Genomic DNA, 18,460 nt, shown 5'->3' on the forward strand with positions numbered 1-18,460 from the left:
ATCACAAGTGCTGATATGGTGCAGACAATAAGCTGCTGATTACTGTAACTGTAGACAGATCTTTTACCTGTTTTCCTGTCGAAAAGTCCTTATGACAGATGCCACTGTATATCTGCTAAGATTTGGCTGAACTCTCAGTCCAGCCTCCCTCAGCGTCAATCCGTGGTTCACAACATGGTCCACTAGCGTTGCACGATTGTCATTTGATAAGTTTGGTCCTCTTCTTCTTTGTGCACGTTCTCCTCCTGCTTCAGGTCTTCCTCGACCTCTGCCTCTTCCTCTACCTCCTTCTCCTCCTCCTCTGTGTACTCCTCCTTCTCCTCCTCTGTGTACTCCTCCTCTCACCCTCACTCTTCTTCTGACTCCTTCCATTTTGGTTGAAGGCAGGTGAACCTACCTGCTGCATTTTATAGTGCTTAAACCTGATTGGTGCGTCTACAATTTAGCAGTTATGTGTTTGTGCACCTGATGGCTGTGTTTAACAGATTGGCTCATAGGTGTGGTAATTTGACAGTCAGTGCTTTGGAATTGCAAGAAAGTGGCATCTTGATATACTTCTGTGTCTGATGAAAACAAGTGTGTTTAGTGTTTTGCAAATCACTGTGTGTAATGTTTTGCAAATAGTGTGAAGCTGACAATGTGCTTACAGTTGTGCAAATCTAGCCTTGTGTTTTGCTCCTTGAGTGTAAGGTTTTACTAATTGTGGGAAAAGTTACATTTTAGTGTGTAAGCAATTGTAAGAAGACGAAAACTGTCAAAGTTATAGACACTCTGTCTATGTAACGACCGTTGGTGGAAGAAGGTGAGGACCAAGATGCAGCGTGGTACGTGTTCATCATTATTTTAATAAACTGACCACTAAATACAACAAGGAACAAAATAAACAGCACCGTCAGGTGCAAAACACACTACACAGAAAATAACTACCCACAACCCATAGTGGGAAAACAGACTGCCTAAGTATGGTTCTCAGTCAGAGACAACGACAGACAGCTGTCCCTGATTGAGAACAATACCCTGCCAAAAACAAAGAAATACAAAACATAGAAAAAGAACATAGAACGCCCACCTAGTCACACCCTGACCTAACCAAAATAGAGAATAAAAAGCCTCTCTATGGCCAGGGCGTGACAGTCTAGTCTGGAGGCATTCTTCCTCGTTGTTTTGGATCCAGCTTTATTTACATTCTGCACCTGTAAATTAATATCATCACCTGACTCCTACCTGACTGTTGATGCTTCACAACCCCTGATAAGACCGTATAGGGTCCACTATTATTAAACTACCCTGACCCGACTCTATTTCGCTTGGTATATGTATCGAAATCAGCTGAACAATAATAACCTATTACCAATAATAACCTTATTAAAGAAATGCAACTCTTTCCCCCCTTTCTTTCTGCCAAAGACACACAAACAGTGTGCCCAAGGCAGAACCATTGTGTGTGTGTGTGTGTGTGTGTTTGCGGGTTTGCTTGCATGCCAGTGTGTGTGTGTGTGTATGTGTGTGTGTGTGCTTGCATGCCAGTGTGTGTGTGTGTGTGTGTGTATGTGTGTGTGTGTGTGTGTGTGTGTGTGTGTGTGTGTGTGTGTGTGTGTGTGTGTGTGTGTGTGTGTGTGTGTGTGTGTGTGTGTGTGTGTGTGTGTGTGCGTGTGTGTTTGCGTGTGTGTTTGCATGCCAGTGTGTGTCTCTGTGTATGAGATACTGAGTGAAAGAAAAGCTTAGACCCCAAGACCCCAAGCCCTGCCCAGACCCCAAGCCCTGCCCAGACCCCAAGCCCAGACCCCAAGCCCTGCCCAGACTCCAAGCCCTGCCCAGACTCCAAGCCCTGCCCAGACTCCAAGCCCAGACCCCAAGCCCTGCCCAGACCCCAAGCCCAGACCCCAAGCCCTGCCCAGACTCCAAGCCCTGCCCAGACTCCAAGCCCAGACCCCAAGCCCTGCCCAGACCCCAAGCCCAGACCCCAAGCCCTGCCCAGACTCCAAGCCCAGACCCCAAGCCCTGCCCAGACCCCAAGCCCAGACCCCAAGCCCTGCCCAGACCCCAAGCCCAGACCCCAAGCCCTGCCCAGACTCCAAGCCCAGACCCCAAGCCCTGCCCAGACCCCAAGCCCAGACCCCAAGCCCAGACCCCAAGCCCTGCCCAGACTCCAAGCCCAGACCCCAAGCCCTGCCCAGACTCCAAGCCCAGACCCCAAGCCCTGCCCAGACTCCAAGCCCAGACCCCAAGCCCTGCCCAGACCCCAAGCCCAGACCCCAAGCCCTGCCCAGACCCCAAGCCCAGACCCCAACCCTGCCCAGACTCCAAGCCCAGACCCCAAGCCCTGCCCAGACCCCAAGCCCAGACCCCAAGCCCTGCCCAGACCCCAAGTCCAGACCCCAAGCCCTGCCCAGACTCCAAGCCCAGACCCCAAGCCCTGCCCAGACCCCAAGCCCAGACCCCAAGCCCTGCCCAGACCCCAAGCCCAGACCCCAAGCCCTGCCCAGACTCCAAGCCCAGACCCCAAGCCCTGCCCAGACCCCAAGCCCAGACCCCAAGCCCTGCCCAGACCCCAAGCCCAGACCCCAAGCCCTGCCCAGACCCAAGCCCTGACCCCAAGCCCTGCCCAGACCCCAAGCCCAGACCCCAAGCCCCGCCCAGACCCCAAGCCCAGACGCCAAGCCCTGCCCAGACCCCAAGCCCAGACCCCAAGCCCTGCCCAGACCCCAAGCCCAGACGCCAAGCCCTGCCCAGACTCCAAGCCGAGACCCAAAGCCCAGACCCCCACGCCCTGCCCAGACCCACCAGACCCCAAGCCCAGAGCCCAGAGTTTATGCCCTGCCCAGACCCCAAGCCCAGACCCCAAGCCCTGCCCAGACCCCAAGCCCAGACCCCAAGCCCTGCCCAGACTCCAAGCCCAGACCCCAAGCCCTGCCCAGACCCCATTAGCCCAGAAAGCCCTGCCCAGACCCCAAGCCCAGACCCCAAGCCCTGCCCAGACTCCAAGCCCAGACCCCAAGCCCTGCCCAGACCCCAAGCCCAGACCCCAAGCCCTGCCCAGACCCCAAGCCCAGACCCAAAGCCCTGCCCAGACCCAAGCCCTGACCCCAAGCCCTGCCCAGACCCCAAGCCCAGACCCCAAGCCCCGCCCAGACCCCAAGCCCAAACGCCAAGCCCTGCCCAGACCCCAAGCCCTGCCCAGACCCCAAGCCCAGACGCCAAGCCCTGCCCAGACTCCAAGCCGAGACCCAAAGCCCAGACCCCCAAGCCCTGCCCAGACCCAAGCCCAGACCCCCCCAAGCCACCCCCCAAGCCCTGCCCAGATCCCAAGCCCTGCCCAGACTCCAAGCCCAGACCCCAAGCCCTGCCCAGACTCCAAGGCCCAGACCCAAAGCTCTGCCCAGACCCAAGCCCAGACCCCAAGCCCAGACCCCCAAGGCCCTGCCTGAAGGGAGCCAGCCCCTTCATCATCAATCACATGGGGACAGCCTGCTAATGACACCATGGCGACAGCTTGCTAAGGACACCATGGCGACAGCCTGCCAATGACACCATGGCGACAGCCTGCTAAGGAAACCATGGTGATGGGACTCTAGGTGTAAGACAGCCGCAAAAAAAATAACCATTCCTCTCTATGCATCGTGGGAGAGGTTTCTCTCTGCACAGCCCACTGTTTGGCTATGTCATGGCCTACTACCCCCATGCCGGGCTCTAGATTATACCCTTCTCGTGTGAGGGAATCCTCCAATATGTTCTCTAGTGTCTGTCCGTCCATCATGTCCCCCCCGTAGCACGGTCCCAGCTATAGGAAGCACGTTGGTTTCTCCCACATGGTCTGTTTGATGATGTGAAACGGCTGTCTTACTGTGACTTCACACAACTCCTGACTCTGGGCTTTAATCTACTGTGTGGTGAAGCCTTGGCTGTCAGAATTACTTTCTGCTCACAAAAGTGTCTTTTGTTGGAACCTTCAGCAGCCCAGTGGCCCAGCCCTGGAGAACCCCGGTGGCCCAGCAATGGAGAAACCCGGTGGCCCAGCCCTGGAGAACCCCGGTGGCCCAGCCCTGGTGAAGCCCAGTAGCCCAGCCCTGGTGAAGCCCAGTAGCCCAGCCCTGGAGAACCCCGGTGGCCCAGCCCTGGAGAAGCCCGGTGGCCCAGCCCTGGAGAACCCCGGTGGCCCAGCCCTGGAGAACCCTAGTGGCCCAGCCCTGGAGAACCCCGGTGACCCAGCCCTGGAGAACCCCAGTGGCCCAGCCCTGGAGAACCCCGGTGACCCAGCCCTGGTGAACCCCTGTGGCCCAGCCCTGGAGAACCCCTGTGGCCCAGCCCTGGAGAACCCCGGTGGCCCAGCCCTGGAGAACCCCAGTGGCCCAGCCCTGGAGAAACACGGTGGCCATGCCCTGGAGAAGCCCAGTGGCCCAGCCCTGGAGAACCCCTGTGGCCCAGCCCTGGAGAAGCCCTGTGGCCCAGCCCTGGAGAACCCCTGTGGCCCAGCCCTGGAAAAGCCCTGTGGTCCAGCCCTGGAGAACCCCGGTGGCCCAGCCCTGGTCAACCCCTGTGGCCCAGCCCTGGAGAACCACGGTGGCCCAGCCCTGGAGAACCCCGGTGGCCCAGCCCTGGAGAACCCCGGTGGCCCAGCCCTGGAAAAGCCCAGTGGCCCAGCCCTGGTGAACCCCTGTGATCCAGCCCTGGAGAACCCCTGTGGCCCAGCCCTGGAGAAGCCCTATAGATACACATCAATGGGAATCCAGGGCCTCTCAAGTCTTTCTGCTGGTGTTGAAATGGGGAGGCCCTGGGGCAGTGGTTGGACCAGGGTGAGGGATTAAGACACTCAGACACACTCATAAGCATTGCAACACATACACACATATAAATGCACACACGCACATATTGACAAATCAAATCAAATCAAATCAAATCAAATCTTATTTGTCACATACACATGGTTAGCAGATGTTAATGCGAGTGTAGCGAAATGCTTGTGCTTCTAGTTCCGACAATGCAGTAATAACGAACAAGTAATCTAACTAACAATTCCAAAAAAACTACTGTCTTATAACACAGTGTAAGGGGATAAAGAATATGTACATAAGGATATATGAATGAGTGATGGTACAGAGCAGCATAGGCAAGATACAGTAGATGATATCGAGTACAGTATATACATATGAGATAAGTATGTAAACCAAGTGGCATAGTTAAAGTGGCTAGTGATACATGTATTACATAAGGATGCAGTCGATGATATAGAGTACAGTATCAACGTATGCATATGAGATGAATAATGTAGGGTAAGTAACATTATATAAGGTAGCATTGTTTAAAGTGGCTAGTGATATATTTACATCATTTCCCATCAATTCCCATGATTAAAGTGGCTGGAGTAGAGTCAGTGTCATTGACAGTGTGTTGGCAGTAGCCACTCAATGTTAGTGGTGGCTGTTTAACAGTCTGATGGCCTTGAGATAGAAGCTGTTTTTCAGTCTCTCAGTCCCAGCTTTGATGCACCTGTACTGACCTCGCCTTCTGGATGACAGCGGGGTGAACAGGCAGTGGCTCGGGTGGTTGATGTCCTTGATGATCTTTATGGCCTTCCTGTAGCATCGGGTGGTGTAGGTGTCCTGGAGGGCAGGTAGTTTGCCCCCGGTGATGCGTTGTGCAGACCTCACTACCCTCTGGAGAGCCTTACGGTTGAGGGCGGTGCAGTTGCCATACCAGGCGGTGATACAGCCTGCCAGGATGCTCTCGATTGTGCATCTGTAGAAGTTTGTGAGTGCTTTTGGTGACAAGCCGAATTTCTTCAGCCTCCTGAGGTTGAAGAGGCGCTGCTGCGCCTTCCTCACGATGCTGTCTGTGTGAGTGGACCAATTCAGTTTGTCTGTGATGTGTATGCCGAGGAACTTAAAACTTGCTACCCTCTCCACTACTGTTCCATCGATGTGGATGGGGGGGTGTTCCCTCTGCTGTTTCCTGAAGTCCACAATCATCTCCTTAGTTTTGTTGACGTTGAGTGTGAGGTTATTTTCCTGACACCACACTCCGAGGGCCCTCACCTCCTCCCTGTAGGCCGTCTCGTCGTTGTTGGTAATCAAGCCTACCACTGTTGTGTCGTCCGCAAACTTGATGATTGAGTTGGAGGCGTGCATGGCCACTCAGTCGTGGGTGAACAGGGAGTACAGGAGAGGGCTCAGAACGCACCCTTGTGGGGCCCCAGTGTTGAGGATCAGCGGGGAGGAGATGTTGTTGCCTACCCTCACCACCTGGGGGTGGCCCGTCTGGAAGTCCAGTACCCAGTTGCACAGGGCGGGGTCGAGACCCAGGGTCTCGAGCTTGATGACGAGCTTGGAGGGTACTATGGTGTTGAATGCCGAGCTGTAGTCGATGAACAGCATTCTCACATAGGTATTCCTCTTGTCCAGATGAGTTAGGGCAGTGTGCAGTGTGGTTGAGATTGCATCGTCTGTGGACCTATTTGGGCGGTAAGCAAATTGGAGTGGGTCTAGGGTGTCAGGTAGGGTGGAGGTGATGTGGTCCTTGACTAGTCTCTCAAAGCACTTCATGATGACGGATGTGAGTGCTACGGGCGGTAGTCGTTTAGCTCAGTTACCTTAGCTTTCTTGGGAACAGGAACAATGGTGGCCCTCTTGAAGCATGTGGGAACAGCAGACTGGTATAGGGATTGATTGAATATGTCCGTAAACACACCGGCCAGCTGGTCTGCGCATGCTCTGAGGGCGCGGCTGGGGATGCCGTCTGGGCCTGCAGCCTTGCGAGGGTTAACACGTTTAAATGTCTTACTCACTTCGGCTGCAGTGAAGGAGAGACCGCATGTTTCCGTTGCAGGCCGTGTCAGTGGCACTGTATTGTCCTCAAAGCGGGCAAAAAGTTATTTAGTCTGCCTGGGAGCAAGACATCCTGGTCCGTGACTGGGCTGGGTTTCTTCCTGTAGTCCGTGATTGACTGTAGACCCTGCCACATGCCTCTTGTGTCTGAGCCGTTGAATTGAGATTCTACTTTGTCTCTGTACTGGCGCTTAGCTTGTTTGATAGCCTTGCGGAGGGAATAGCTGCACTGTTTGTATTCAGTCATGTTACCAGACACCTTGCCCTGATTAAAAGCAGTGGTTCGTGCCTTCAGTTTCACACGAATGCTGCCATCAATCCACGGTTTCTGGTTAGGGAATGTTTTAATCGTTGCTATGGGAACGACATCTTCAACGCACGTTCTAATGAACTCGCACACCGTATCAGCGTATTCGTCAATGTTGTTGTCTGACGCAATACGAAACATCTCCCAGTCCACGTGATGGAAGCAGTCTTGGAGTGTGGAGTCAGCTTGGTCGGACCAGCGTTGGACAGACCTCAGCGTGGGAGCTTCTTGTTTTAGTTTCTGTCTGTAGGCAGGGATCAACAAAATGGAGTCGTGGTCAGCTTTTCCGAAAGGGGGGCGGGGCAGGGCCTTATATGCGTCATGGAAGTTAGAGTAACAATGATCCAGGGTCTTTCCACCCCTGGTTGCGCAATCGATATGCTGATAAAATTTAGGGAGTCTTGTTTTCAGATTAGCCTTGTTAAAATCCCCAGCTACAATGAATGCAGCCTCCGGATAAATCGTTTCCAGTTTGCAGAGAGTTAAATAAAGTTCGTTCAGAGCCATCGATGTGTCTGCTTGGGGGGATATATACGGCTGTGATTATAATCGAAGAGAATTCTCTTGGTAGATAATGCGGTCTACATTTGATTGTGAGGAATTCTAAATCAGGTGAACAGAAGGATTTGAGTTCCTGTATGTTTCTTTCATCACACCATGTCACGTTGGCCATAAGGCATACGCCCCCGCCCGTCTTCTTACCAGAAAGATGTTTGTTTCTGTCGGCGCGATGCGTGGAGAAACCCGCTGGCTGCACCGCTTCGGATTGCGTCTCTCCAGTTAGCCATGTTTCTGTGAAGCAGAGAACGTTACAGTCTCTGATGTCCCTCTGGAATGCTACCCTTGCTCGGATTTCATCAACCTTGTTGTCAAGAGACTGGACATTGGCAAGAAGAATGCTAGGGAGTGGTGCACGATGTGCCCGTCTCCGGAGTCTGACCAGAAGACCGCTTCGTTTCCCTCTTTTTCTGAGTAGTTTTTTTTTTTTGGTCGCTGCATGTGATCCACTCGGTTACACTGGTTGTAAGGCAGAACACAGGATCCGCATCGCGAAAAACATATTCTTGGTCGTACTGATGGTGAGTTGACGCTGATCTTATATTCAGTAGTTCTTCTCGGCTGTATGTAATGAAACCTAAGATGACCTGGGGTACTAGTGTAAGAAATAACACGTAAAAAAACAAAAAACTGCATAGTTTCCTAGGAACGCGAAGCGAGGCGGCCATCTCTGTCGGCGCCGGAAGTACATGCCTTTGATATGGTTTCCCTTGCACATGAGCATGGTACAAGGGAAACCATAATAACCCCTGAATTTGAATGACCTCACACACACTCACACACACAAACACAAACACACACACACACACACACACACACACTCTCTTTCCATTACCTGTAGCCTTAGGTTGAAGACAAAGGTCTCGTCGGCCTCGGGCAGCTCGTCGTCCCTTACAGCGATGAAGATGGTCTTACTGGCCTCTGACGACAGCAGGAAGGCTGCAGCCGTGGAGGCCTCAAAGTCCCCTGTGTCATCTCCCTCCAACTAGAAGCACCAAGGACAGTTGATGTTGTAATAATTTGACTTGATCTTTACCACTTAAAGACAGACTGACTCACACTCAGCCTGTATGAAAATATAGAATGCTGGGGTCAACTCAACTGTGCCAACTGCTAGGGATAGAGTATTGAGATTTAAGGAACTGTCAAAAGAATATAGGAGCCTCAATAGGCCTGGGAAAGCCCCAACCAGGCCAGAATATAGGAGCCTCAATAGGCCTGGGAAAGCCCCAAACACAAACAGGCCAGAATATAAGAGCCGCAATAGGCCTGGGAAAGCCCCACTAGTTTGCCAAACACCCATGGGGAGGGAGAAGACACTGGCTCCCATGTGGAAGCTGACACATTCGTTCTGATGTGGGTGACAGTTACTGCCAACGTACTGCAGGCCTTTCATTTCACACACTGCCTCCCACAGTACAAAGGTCACTTATCTTATCCTCTTACCTGCATTTGACAACTCAGGAGCAGACCAGCTTCGGTGACAACCGGGGTTGAGGCTAATGCTTCACTGTTCTGCCCTAGTGCTGTGTGATGCTAAATACGGCTGCTAGAATCCTGACGAGGACCAAAAAATGTGATCATATTACTCCAGTGCTAGCCTCCCTACACTGGCTTCCTGTCAAGGCAAGGGCTGATTTCATGCATGCTGACTCCTTGCTGTCCCCAGTCCACCTGGCCGTGCTGCTTCTCCAGTTTCAACTGTTCTGCCTGTGATTGTTATTATTTGACCATGCTGGTCATTTATGAACATTTGAACATCTTGGCCATGTTCTGTTATAATCTCTACCAGGCACAGCCAGAAGAGGACTGGCCACCCCACATAGCCTGGTTCCTCTCTAGGTTTCTTCCTAGGTTTTGGCCTTTCTAGGGAGTTATTCCTAGCCACCGTGCTTCTACACCTGCATTGCTTGCTGTTTTGGGTTTTAGGCTGGGTATCTGTACAGAACTTTGAGATAACAGCTGATGTACGAAGGGCTATATAAATAAATTTGATTTGATTTGATTGGCTAATCATGGCTGGTCACCATTGCATTAAACCGACACTTACCCACAACTGTCCCCTACAAGACTTAAGTCAGAGAGACTAATGCCAAGTTAGAGGAGATTACGTAAACACACAAAGGCATCTAGATAAAAACTAGGTTGAATATGACCAGGTTGTTCCTACCAGAACCAGTGTGGTCACGTTGACCGGGTCTCCGATCCTCTCCACCACCAGGCGAACCACGGTGGTCTCGTTGACCACGAAGTCCGTCTGTCCCAGGAACCTCAGCTCAGCTGACTCAAGCCTGGCACTCGGGATGGACAGAGCCAGAATCAACCCAGCTAGTGTGAGGACAGTTGGCATTCCTGTCAGATGGATAGAACACAGACAGGACAGTGAGAGAGACAGACAGACAGACAGTGAGACAGACAGACAGACAGACAGACAGACAGACAGACAGACAGACAGACAGACAGACAGACAGACAGACAGACAGACAGACAGACAGACAGACAGACAGACAGACAGAGAGACAGACAAACAGACAGACAGTGAGAGAGACAGAGAGACAGACAGACAGACAGACAGACAGAGACAGACAGACAGACAGACAGACAGACAGACAGACAGACAGACAGACAGACAGACAGACAGACAGACAGACAGACAGACAGACAGACAGACAGACAGACAGACAGACAGACAGACAGACAGACAGAGAGAGACAGAGAGACAGAGAGACAGAAAGACAGAGAGACAGAGAGACAGAGGAAGATCTTCACAAATGGAGCATTCATAGAACATCGTTGGGATACAAAAGAGGAGTATATTGGTGTATGTTGGCCATTGACACAGTGTTATAGGTTAGGGGCTCCAGAATAAGCAGAACAGGATCAGATTGGCAAGATAGAAGGGAAATGCCCCCGATAAAACCATAGTCCCGCTGCTCACTGGAATATAATGACCTGTCTAGATTGTAGTTTCTCCTCCGCCTGACCACATCTATCAATAATACATGTGATAGGTGACGTTGTTCGTTGAGACAGTTGATAGCCTTTGGGGTTTTATGAGTCAGCATGTCATGGCTTATACACACATACTGCCAGCGCTCTCCTTTCTTCTCAGAATCTAATCCGTTCTTCTGTCATGATTGACAAAACAAACAACGCAACCAGTGGGTGAGGTCAACATAATGCAAAGTTGTGGGCATCCAGATCCTGGTGAACATGACCACGTGTCTTTTTAAATATTTGCTGTAAATTACAAGGTTGAAAAATACACCCGCAATGAATGAAGTCATGTTGTTTTCCTTTTTGGGGAGAGAAATGTCTTAGGAAACTTGGACATTGAAAGCATCCCATTTTTCATATGTTCCGTCCCTGTTAGATCACTCTGGGTTATTTCCAGTATCATGGGTGTTTCTGAGAGAAACATGAATCAATACAGGTGTCATGCTAGAGAGCAGAGTGAAACAACTACATAGTGGAACATCTAAATGAAACAGAAAAACAGATATAGTGATCCAGAGTGTGTGTGTGTGTGTGCGTGTGTGTGTTTGTGCGTGTGTGTATGTGCGTGTGCATGGTTGCATGCATGTGTGTGTCTGTGTGTATGCCTGTGGTGGACAGGGTGCTTTGAAAGCTATCAAAAGTTGATTAAGAGCTGCTGTGTAGCAGCGTAGGGCAGAGGGAGGCAGAGGAGACAGATGGAGAGAGAGAGGGAGTGAGAGGGAGAGAGAAGAGACAGAGGGAGAAAGAGGGGAGAGAGGGGGAGAGAGAGGGATGGGGACAAAGAGAAGACAGAGGGAGAGAGATGGGCCTTCTGCCTGCTCTCTCCCCTGGGGAGGGGAACTTCCTGCCCCCTTATACAGATTACATCACACTCCGAGAGACTCTCTCTCTCTCTCACAGATCCCCTCCTTTTCTAAAGCCATCATGACCTCACTATCACTCACTTCTTCTGGCACACACACAAAGACCCTTCAAATAAGGTTGTTGCTGGGCAGATGCTGTGTGTATTGCCTGGTTCTGGTTATGTGCAGCGCAACAGTCTGTCCTGACACCGGCACCACTGGGGCTTCTGGGCTATGCAGGGCCTGTCTGTCAGAGCAGGCTCTCTGTCTGTAGAGGCCTGTCAGAGCCTCCTGACATTGATAAGGCTCTGAGCAGTCCAACTGCACACACACTCATGCCAGTACTGTTACAGGACAGACACAGGAGCATCAAAGGCCTCAGCGTCCAGAGACCCCAGATAGCGGGGCGATAGGCCAGGACAGTGGAGCACAGATTGGTGCGGTAACCACAGTAACCATATCTGTCCATCACAGATCTTTTCAGCCGAAGAGAGAGGGAGAGGGAGGGTAGAGGCCAGAACACAGGGGACTTGGCTGTCTTAACGCCAACCTCACAACAGACCCCTGATGAGATGATACATACAGACAGATACAGTGAAGGCTGCAGAGTGGAAACACATTGGATGGAATTCATAAGATCCCAATTCATATCAAACCAGTTTGTGTTCACTGTATTTAGACTGCATATTCAGCTAAACCTTAAAGCTGTGATCAAGATACATACTGCACGCCAGCAAGCTAAGTAATACTTATTATTTGTATTTTTTATTTTATTTATGCAGTTGGTTTGGAAATATTGCCCCAATGCAAAAGTGCCAAACACGCTTGGCAGGAAAGTTTGTTAGTGTTGGGCATTGAGCTTCATTCAGGAGGGTGATAAGCCTCTAGTTTCATGAGCTTAGAGTAGAGAACACAGTTGGGAGACTCTGCACCGGTTATCATTGGCACTAAACGGTGCAGTGCCTTTAGGCAACTGGTCTCACTCGGCTGCCAGGAGCGTGACAGAGGTGCTCAGGGGTGTTTTGACACTGTCACCTGTCAGTGACTTGGCAACAGGTTGACAGGGCTACTCTGGGCCCATAGATAGTAACTGAGACTGGGGAGATTAGTGGATCCTGTGCAGCCGATGTGACGGGTGTTGGGTTACCAGGCTGCTCCTGGGGTCAGCCTTGGCCTGCCTCTAGGGTTTCTGCTGCCAGGAGCCAGCTCCGTAGTCTTAACATGAATTATTAATTCACCAGACAAGACTTCACAGCCTGTGGGACCAGGAGTGTGTGTGTGTGTGTGTGTGTGTGTGTGTGTGTGTGTGTGTGTGTGTGTGTGTGTGTGTGTGTGTGTGTGTGTGTGTGTGTGTGTGTACAGTCACTGGCTTCTTCGCGGTCGTTGATGACACCATGTGTAGTGCCTGGTTGATGATGTGAGAACAGTGTTGAGTGTAACAGAATAACGCTGTCTCATGCTGACAATGCCCTTCTAATGAAGATTTAGTGATGAGCTTGGAAGACATTATGGTGTTGAACGTTGAGCTGTAGTCAAAGAACAGCATTCTCAAATGTTCCAAAACGTGTTCCTTCTGTCCAGGTGTGAAAGGGCAGTGTGGAGTGCAATAGAGATTGTATCATCTGTGGATCTGTTGGGGCGGTATGTGAATTGGACTGGGTCTAGGGTTTCCGGGATGATGGTGTTGTCGTGAGCCATGACCAGCCTATCAATGCATTTCATGGCTACAGATGTGATTGCTACGTGGCGATAGTCATTGAGACAGCTTACCTTGGTGTTCTTGGGCACGGGGACTATGGTGGTCTGCTTGAAACATGTAGGTATTACAAAGTGGGTCATGGAGAGGTTGAACATCTCAGTGAAGACATTAGCCAGCTGGTCTGTGTATGCTCTGAGTATTGCTTGCCTCGAAGCGAGCATAGAGGCATTCCGCTCGTCTGGTCGGCTCGCGTCACTGGCAGCTCTTGGCTGGGTTTCCCTTTGCAATCTGTGATAGTTTGACAAGCATCAGAGCCTGTAAAGTAAGATTCAATCTTAGTCCTGTATTGAGGCTTTTCCTGTTTGGTGGCTCGTCGGAGGGTTGTAAGCAGGATTTGTTATAAGCCCCCGGGTGAGTGTCTTCATACATCACTAAGTGTCCCTACATACAGTATGTACTTATTGATGATGTAATGTGTCATTATGAGTGCATCGTGTGCATCGTAACGGTGAACATCAGAGAATTCTGTAAATATACGTTGGGCAGAACCGTCCTGAAGCTGAATTAAAATGGTATTAAAGTGCAGGGAAAGGATATGTTGAAAATGGAGGTGTCACCAAGTCTCAACCAATCCTAGCTTGGCACTGCAGGCCTTCCTCCGATGGCCCCGGCACCAGCAGAACTTTCAGCCAGGCAGTACAATAACGAGTGATGAAACCACCAATGCTGTGGCCACAGAAGTTTAGCCATTTTTCACAGGAAAAAGCTCTTTATGTTTCTCTTAATTTTTGTGTTTTTTAACCAGAATGTAGCCTCTGTTTGGTGGTTTATTCTCTAGTTGAGCACACACACACACACACACACACACACACACACACACACACACACACACACACACACACACACACACACACACACACACACACACACACACACACACACACACACACACACACACACACACACACACACACACACACACACACATGTACACACACACACATAAACACACACACACACACACACACACACACACACACACACACACACACGTACACACACACACACACACACACACACACACACACATGTACACACACACACACACACACACACACACACACACACACACACACACACACACACACACACACACACACACACATGTACACACATGCACACACACACACACACACACACACACACACACACACACACACACACACACACACACACACACACACACACACACACACACACATGTACACACATGCACACATGAAAAGCTGCCATATACGCTCAGCTCACAACCCCATAATCGCAATTCACATGTACGTTTAGATCAGTGAACATTCTCAACATCCAGAGGGTGAGGGAAATTAAGAAATGCAATAAGTGACTATGGCTAAAATGTACATAATTTAATCTGACGGGTATTCAGTAAACCACAACGTGTTGTCGGCTAGACGCTAATTTAACCCTCCCGTTGTCTCGGCGGGTCAGATTGACCCCGGGCAGCGTTACGAGTTGATCCCCCGTGTCTGTGTGGGTCAGAGTGACCCTGGCAGCCTTAGGAAGGTGTATGTTGTAACCCTCCTACCCCTGTGTGGGCGGGGACATAGTGACGTCAGATTGACCCCGGGCAGCGTTACGAGTTGATCCCCCGTGTCGTGTGGGTCAGAGTGACCCTGGCAGCCTTAGGAAGGTGTATGTTGTAACCCTCCTACCCCTGTGTGGGCGGGGACATAGTGACGTCAGATTGACCCCGGGCAGCGTTACGAGTTGATCCCCCGTGTCTGTGTGGGTCAGAGTGACCCTGGCAGCCTTAGGAAGGTGTATGTTGTAACCCTCCTACCCCTGCCTGGGCCGGGTCATAGTGAGCCGGGCCCTGTGTAGGCCCTGTGTTATGAGTTGTTCCCCTCTGTCCCGGGGGCTGGGGTCAGAGTGACCCTGGCAGCCTTAGTAAGGTGTATGTTGTAACCCTCCGACCACTGTCTGGGCTGGGTCAGAGTGACCTTGGCCCTGTTTTACGAGTTGTTCCCCTCTGTCTGGGCCGGGTCAGAGTGACCCTGGCACCACTTGTCCCCAAGAACTCAGTGCATGACCTCGGTGCAATCACACGGGGAGGCCAGCCAAGCGTACCGGATGGACCGAAGGGCCCGAAGGAGCAGACAGGGCCGACAACGCGCCTCGTCCATTCGCGTGCCTCGTCCCATTCACGTGGCCACTGTAAGCCGGCCGTAGAGAGGCTACTAATATTGTCAGGAAGAAGAAGAAGAAGAAGGAGAAGAAGATGAGGACGATGATGAGGACGACGACGAGGACGAATACGACCCGGCCGAGCGTGAGCCCTCTGCCTACGACGCCTCGCAGTCCTTGTTTCAGCGCGGCTCAGGTCCTGGAACAGATATCCTCCAGTGTCGACCAAGAAGACGAAGAAGACTACTGCGAATCCGAAGAGGAGGACGTTTTGGAAGATGAAGACAGTGAGGAATAAAACCCCGAGCGACGATGACTCGGCCTCGCGGTCGTGCTCCTCTTCGGAGGAAGAGCGAGAGGGAGAGCGAGAGGGAGACACGGCCGCTGCCCAAGAGCGAGACAGAGAGCGAGAGCGAGACAGAGAGCCAGATCGAGACAGAGCCAGAGAGTCAGAGCGAGACAGAGAGCCAGATCGAGACAGAGCCAGAGAGTCAGAGCGAGACAGAGAGCCAGATCGAGACAGAGCCAGAGAGTCAGAGCGAGACAGAGAGCCAGATCGAGACAGAGCCAGAGAGCCAGAGCAAGACAGAGAGCCAGATCGAGACAGAGCCAGAGAGTCAGAGCGAGACAGAGAGCCAGATCGAGACAGAGCCAGAGAGCCAGAGCGAGACAGAGAGCCAGATCGAGACAGAGCCAGAGAGTCAGAGCGAGACAGAGAGCCAGATCGAGACAGAGCCAGAGAGTCAGAGCGAGACAGAGAGCCAGATCGAGACAGAGCCAGAGAGCCAGAGCGAGACAGAGAGCCAGATCGAGACAGAGAGGACACGGCGGCAGCCGCCCGAGCCGAAAGGGAGACGTTGCTTTCAAAAAACTGCAAAATCAAATGGTCCCCCGTGGCCTATCGCGGCCTGGACCGGCCCCGCGCCATCCGCCGCCCCGGCCCCGTCGTGACGCCGGGCCCCATCTCTCTCTCTCTCTCTCTCTCTCTCTCTAACCATTAGGGAGGACAAAGTAAAAGAAAAAGAAAACTACATGAGGTCAGTTACATTTTGAGGTCAGTCACATATTGAGGTCAGTCACATATTGAGGTCAGTCACATATTGAGGTCAGTCACATATTGAGGTCGGTCACATATTGAGGTCGGTCACATATTGAGGTCAGTCACATATTGAGGTCGGTCACATATTGAGGTCGGTCACATATTGAGGTCGGTCACATATTGAGGTCGGTCACATATTGAGGTCGGTCACATATTGAGGTCAGTCACATATTGAGGTCGGTCACATATTGAGGTCGGTCACATATTGAGGTCGGTCACATATTGAGGTCGGTCACATATTGAGGTCGGTCACATATTGAGGTCGGTCACATATTGAGGTCAGTCACATATTGAGGTCGGTCACATATTGAGGTCGGTCACATATTGAGGTCGGTCACATATTGAGGTCGGTCACATATTGAGGTCGGTCACATATTGAGGTCAGTCACATATTGAGGTCGGTCACATATTGAGGTCAGTCACATATTGAGGTCGGTCACATATTGAGGTCGGTCACATATTGAGGTCGGTCACATATTGAGGTCGGTCACATATTGAGGTCAGTCACATATTGACTAGAATAGATATAGTCCTTGGTTCACTCCAGACCTGTCTGCCATTGACCAGCACAAAGACCTCCTGTGGCGTTTTGCCTTAGCATCAAATAGTCCCCGTGATATGCAACTTTTCAGGGTAGTTAGGAACAAATATACACAGGCAGTTAGGAAAGCTAAGGCTAGCTTTTTCAAACAGAAATTTGTATCCTGTAGTACTAACTCAAGAAAGTTCTGGGACACTGTAAAATCCATGGAGAATAAGAGCACCTCCTCCCAGCTGCCCACTGCACTGAGGCTAGGAAACACTGTCACCAGCATTTCTCTACGGCTGGCCTTGCTTTCCACCTGGCTACCCCTATTCCGGTCATCTGCCAGGCACCCTCCACAGCAACCTGCCAAATCCCCCACCATTTCTCCTTTACCCAAATCCAGATAGCTGATGTTCTGAAAGAGCTGCAAAATCTGTACCCCCACAAATCAGCCGGCTAGACAATTTGGACGATCTCTTTCTAAAATTATCTGCCGAAATTGTTGCAACCCCTATTACTAGCCTGTTCAACCTCTCTTTCGTATCGTCTGAGATTCCCAAAGATTGGAAAGCTGCCGCGGTCATCCCACTCTTCAAAGGGGGTGACACTCTAGACCCAAACTGCTACAGACCTATATCTATCCTACCCTGTCTTTCTAATGTCTTCAAAATCCAAGTTAACAAACAGATTACCGACCATTTCGAATCACACCGTACCTTCTCCGCTATGCAATCTGGTTTCAGAGCTGGTCATGGGTGCACCTCAACCACGCTCAAGGTTCTAAACGACATCATAACCACCATCGATAAGAGACATTACTGTGCAGCCGTCTTCATCGACCTGGCCTGAGGCTTTCGACTCTGTCAATCACCACATTCTTATTGGCAGACTCGACGGCCTTGGTTTCTCAAATGTTTGCCAACTACTTCTCTGATAGAGTTCAGTATGTCAAATCGGAGGGCCTGTTGTCCGGACCTCTGGCAGTCTCTATGGGGGTGCCACAGGGTTCAATCCTCGGGCCGACTCTCTTCTCGGTATACATCAATGATGTTGCTCTTGCTGCTGGTGATTCTCTGATACAACTCTACGCAGATGACACCATTCTGTATACTTCGGGCCCCTCTTTGGACACTGTGTTAACTAACCTCCAGACAAGCTTGAATGCCAAACAACTCTCATTCCGTGGCCTCCAACTGCTCTTAAATGCAAGTAAAACTAAATGCATGCTATTCAACCGATCACTGCCCGCACCTGCTCGCCCATCCAGCATCACTACTCTGGACGGCTCTGACTTAGAATAAGTGGACAACTACAAATGCCTAGGTGTCTGGTTAGACTGTAAACTCTCCTTACAGACTCACATGAAGCATCTCCTATCCCAAATTAAATCTAGAATTGGCTTCCTATATCGC

At 51.2% G+C, this 18,460-nt stretch overlaps 1 protein-coding gene across 1 annotated transcript in view; it reads right to left on the reverse strand.

Annotated features, from left to right (window-relative positions):
• LOC112237176 (adhesion G-protein coupled receptor V1-like) overlaps positions 1-10,036 on the reverse strand; it is a 225,981-nt gene extending 215,945 nt beyond the window's left edge. Inside the window, exons 1-2 of the mRNA XM_042320335.1 lie at positions 9,857-10,036; positions 8,522-8,671 (exon numbers count right to left, since the gene is read on the reverse strand). Coding sequence (XP_042176269.1) covers positions 8,522-8,671; positions 9,857-10,036 — 330 coding nt within the window. The remainder of the gene's footprint in view (positions 1-8,521; positions 8,672-9,856) is intronic.
• Between the last annotated feature and the right edge of the window lie 8,424 nt (positions 10,037-18,460).

Source organism: Oncorhynchus tshawytscha, linkage group LG04 (assembly GCF_018296145.1).
Source record: "Oncorhynchus tshawytscha isolate Ot180627B linkage group LG04, Otsh_v2.0, whole genome shotgun sequence".
In the NCBI taxonomy this organism is placed as follows: Eukaryota; Metazoa; Chordata; class Actinopteri; order Salmoniformes; family Salmonidae; genus Oncorhynchus; species Oncorhynchus tshawytscha.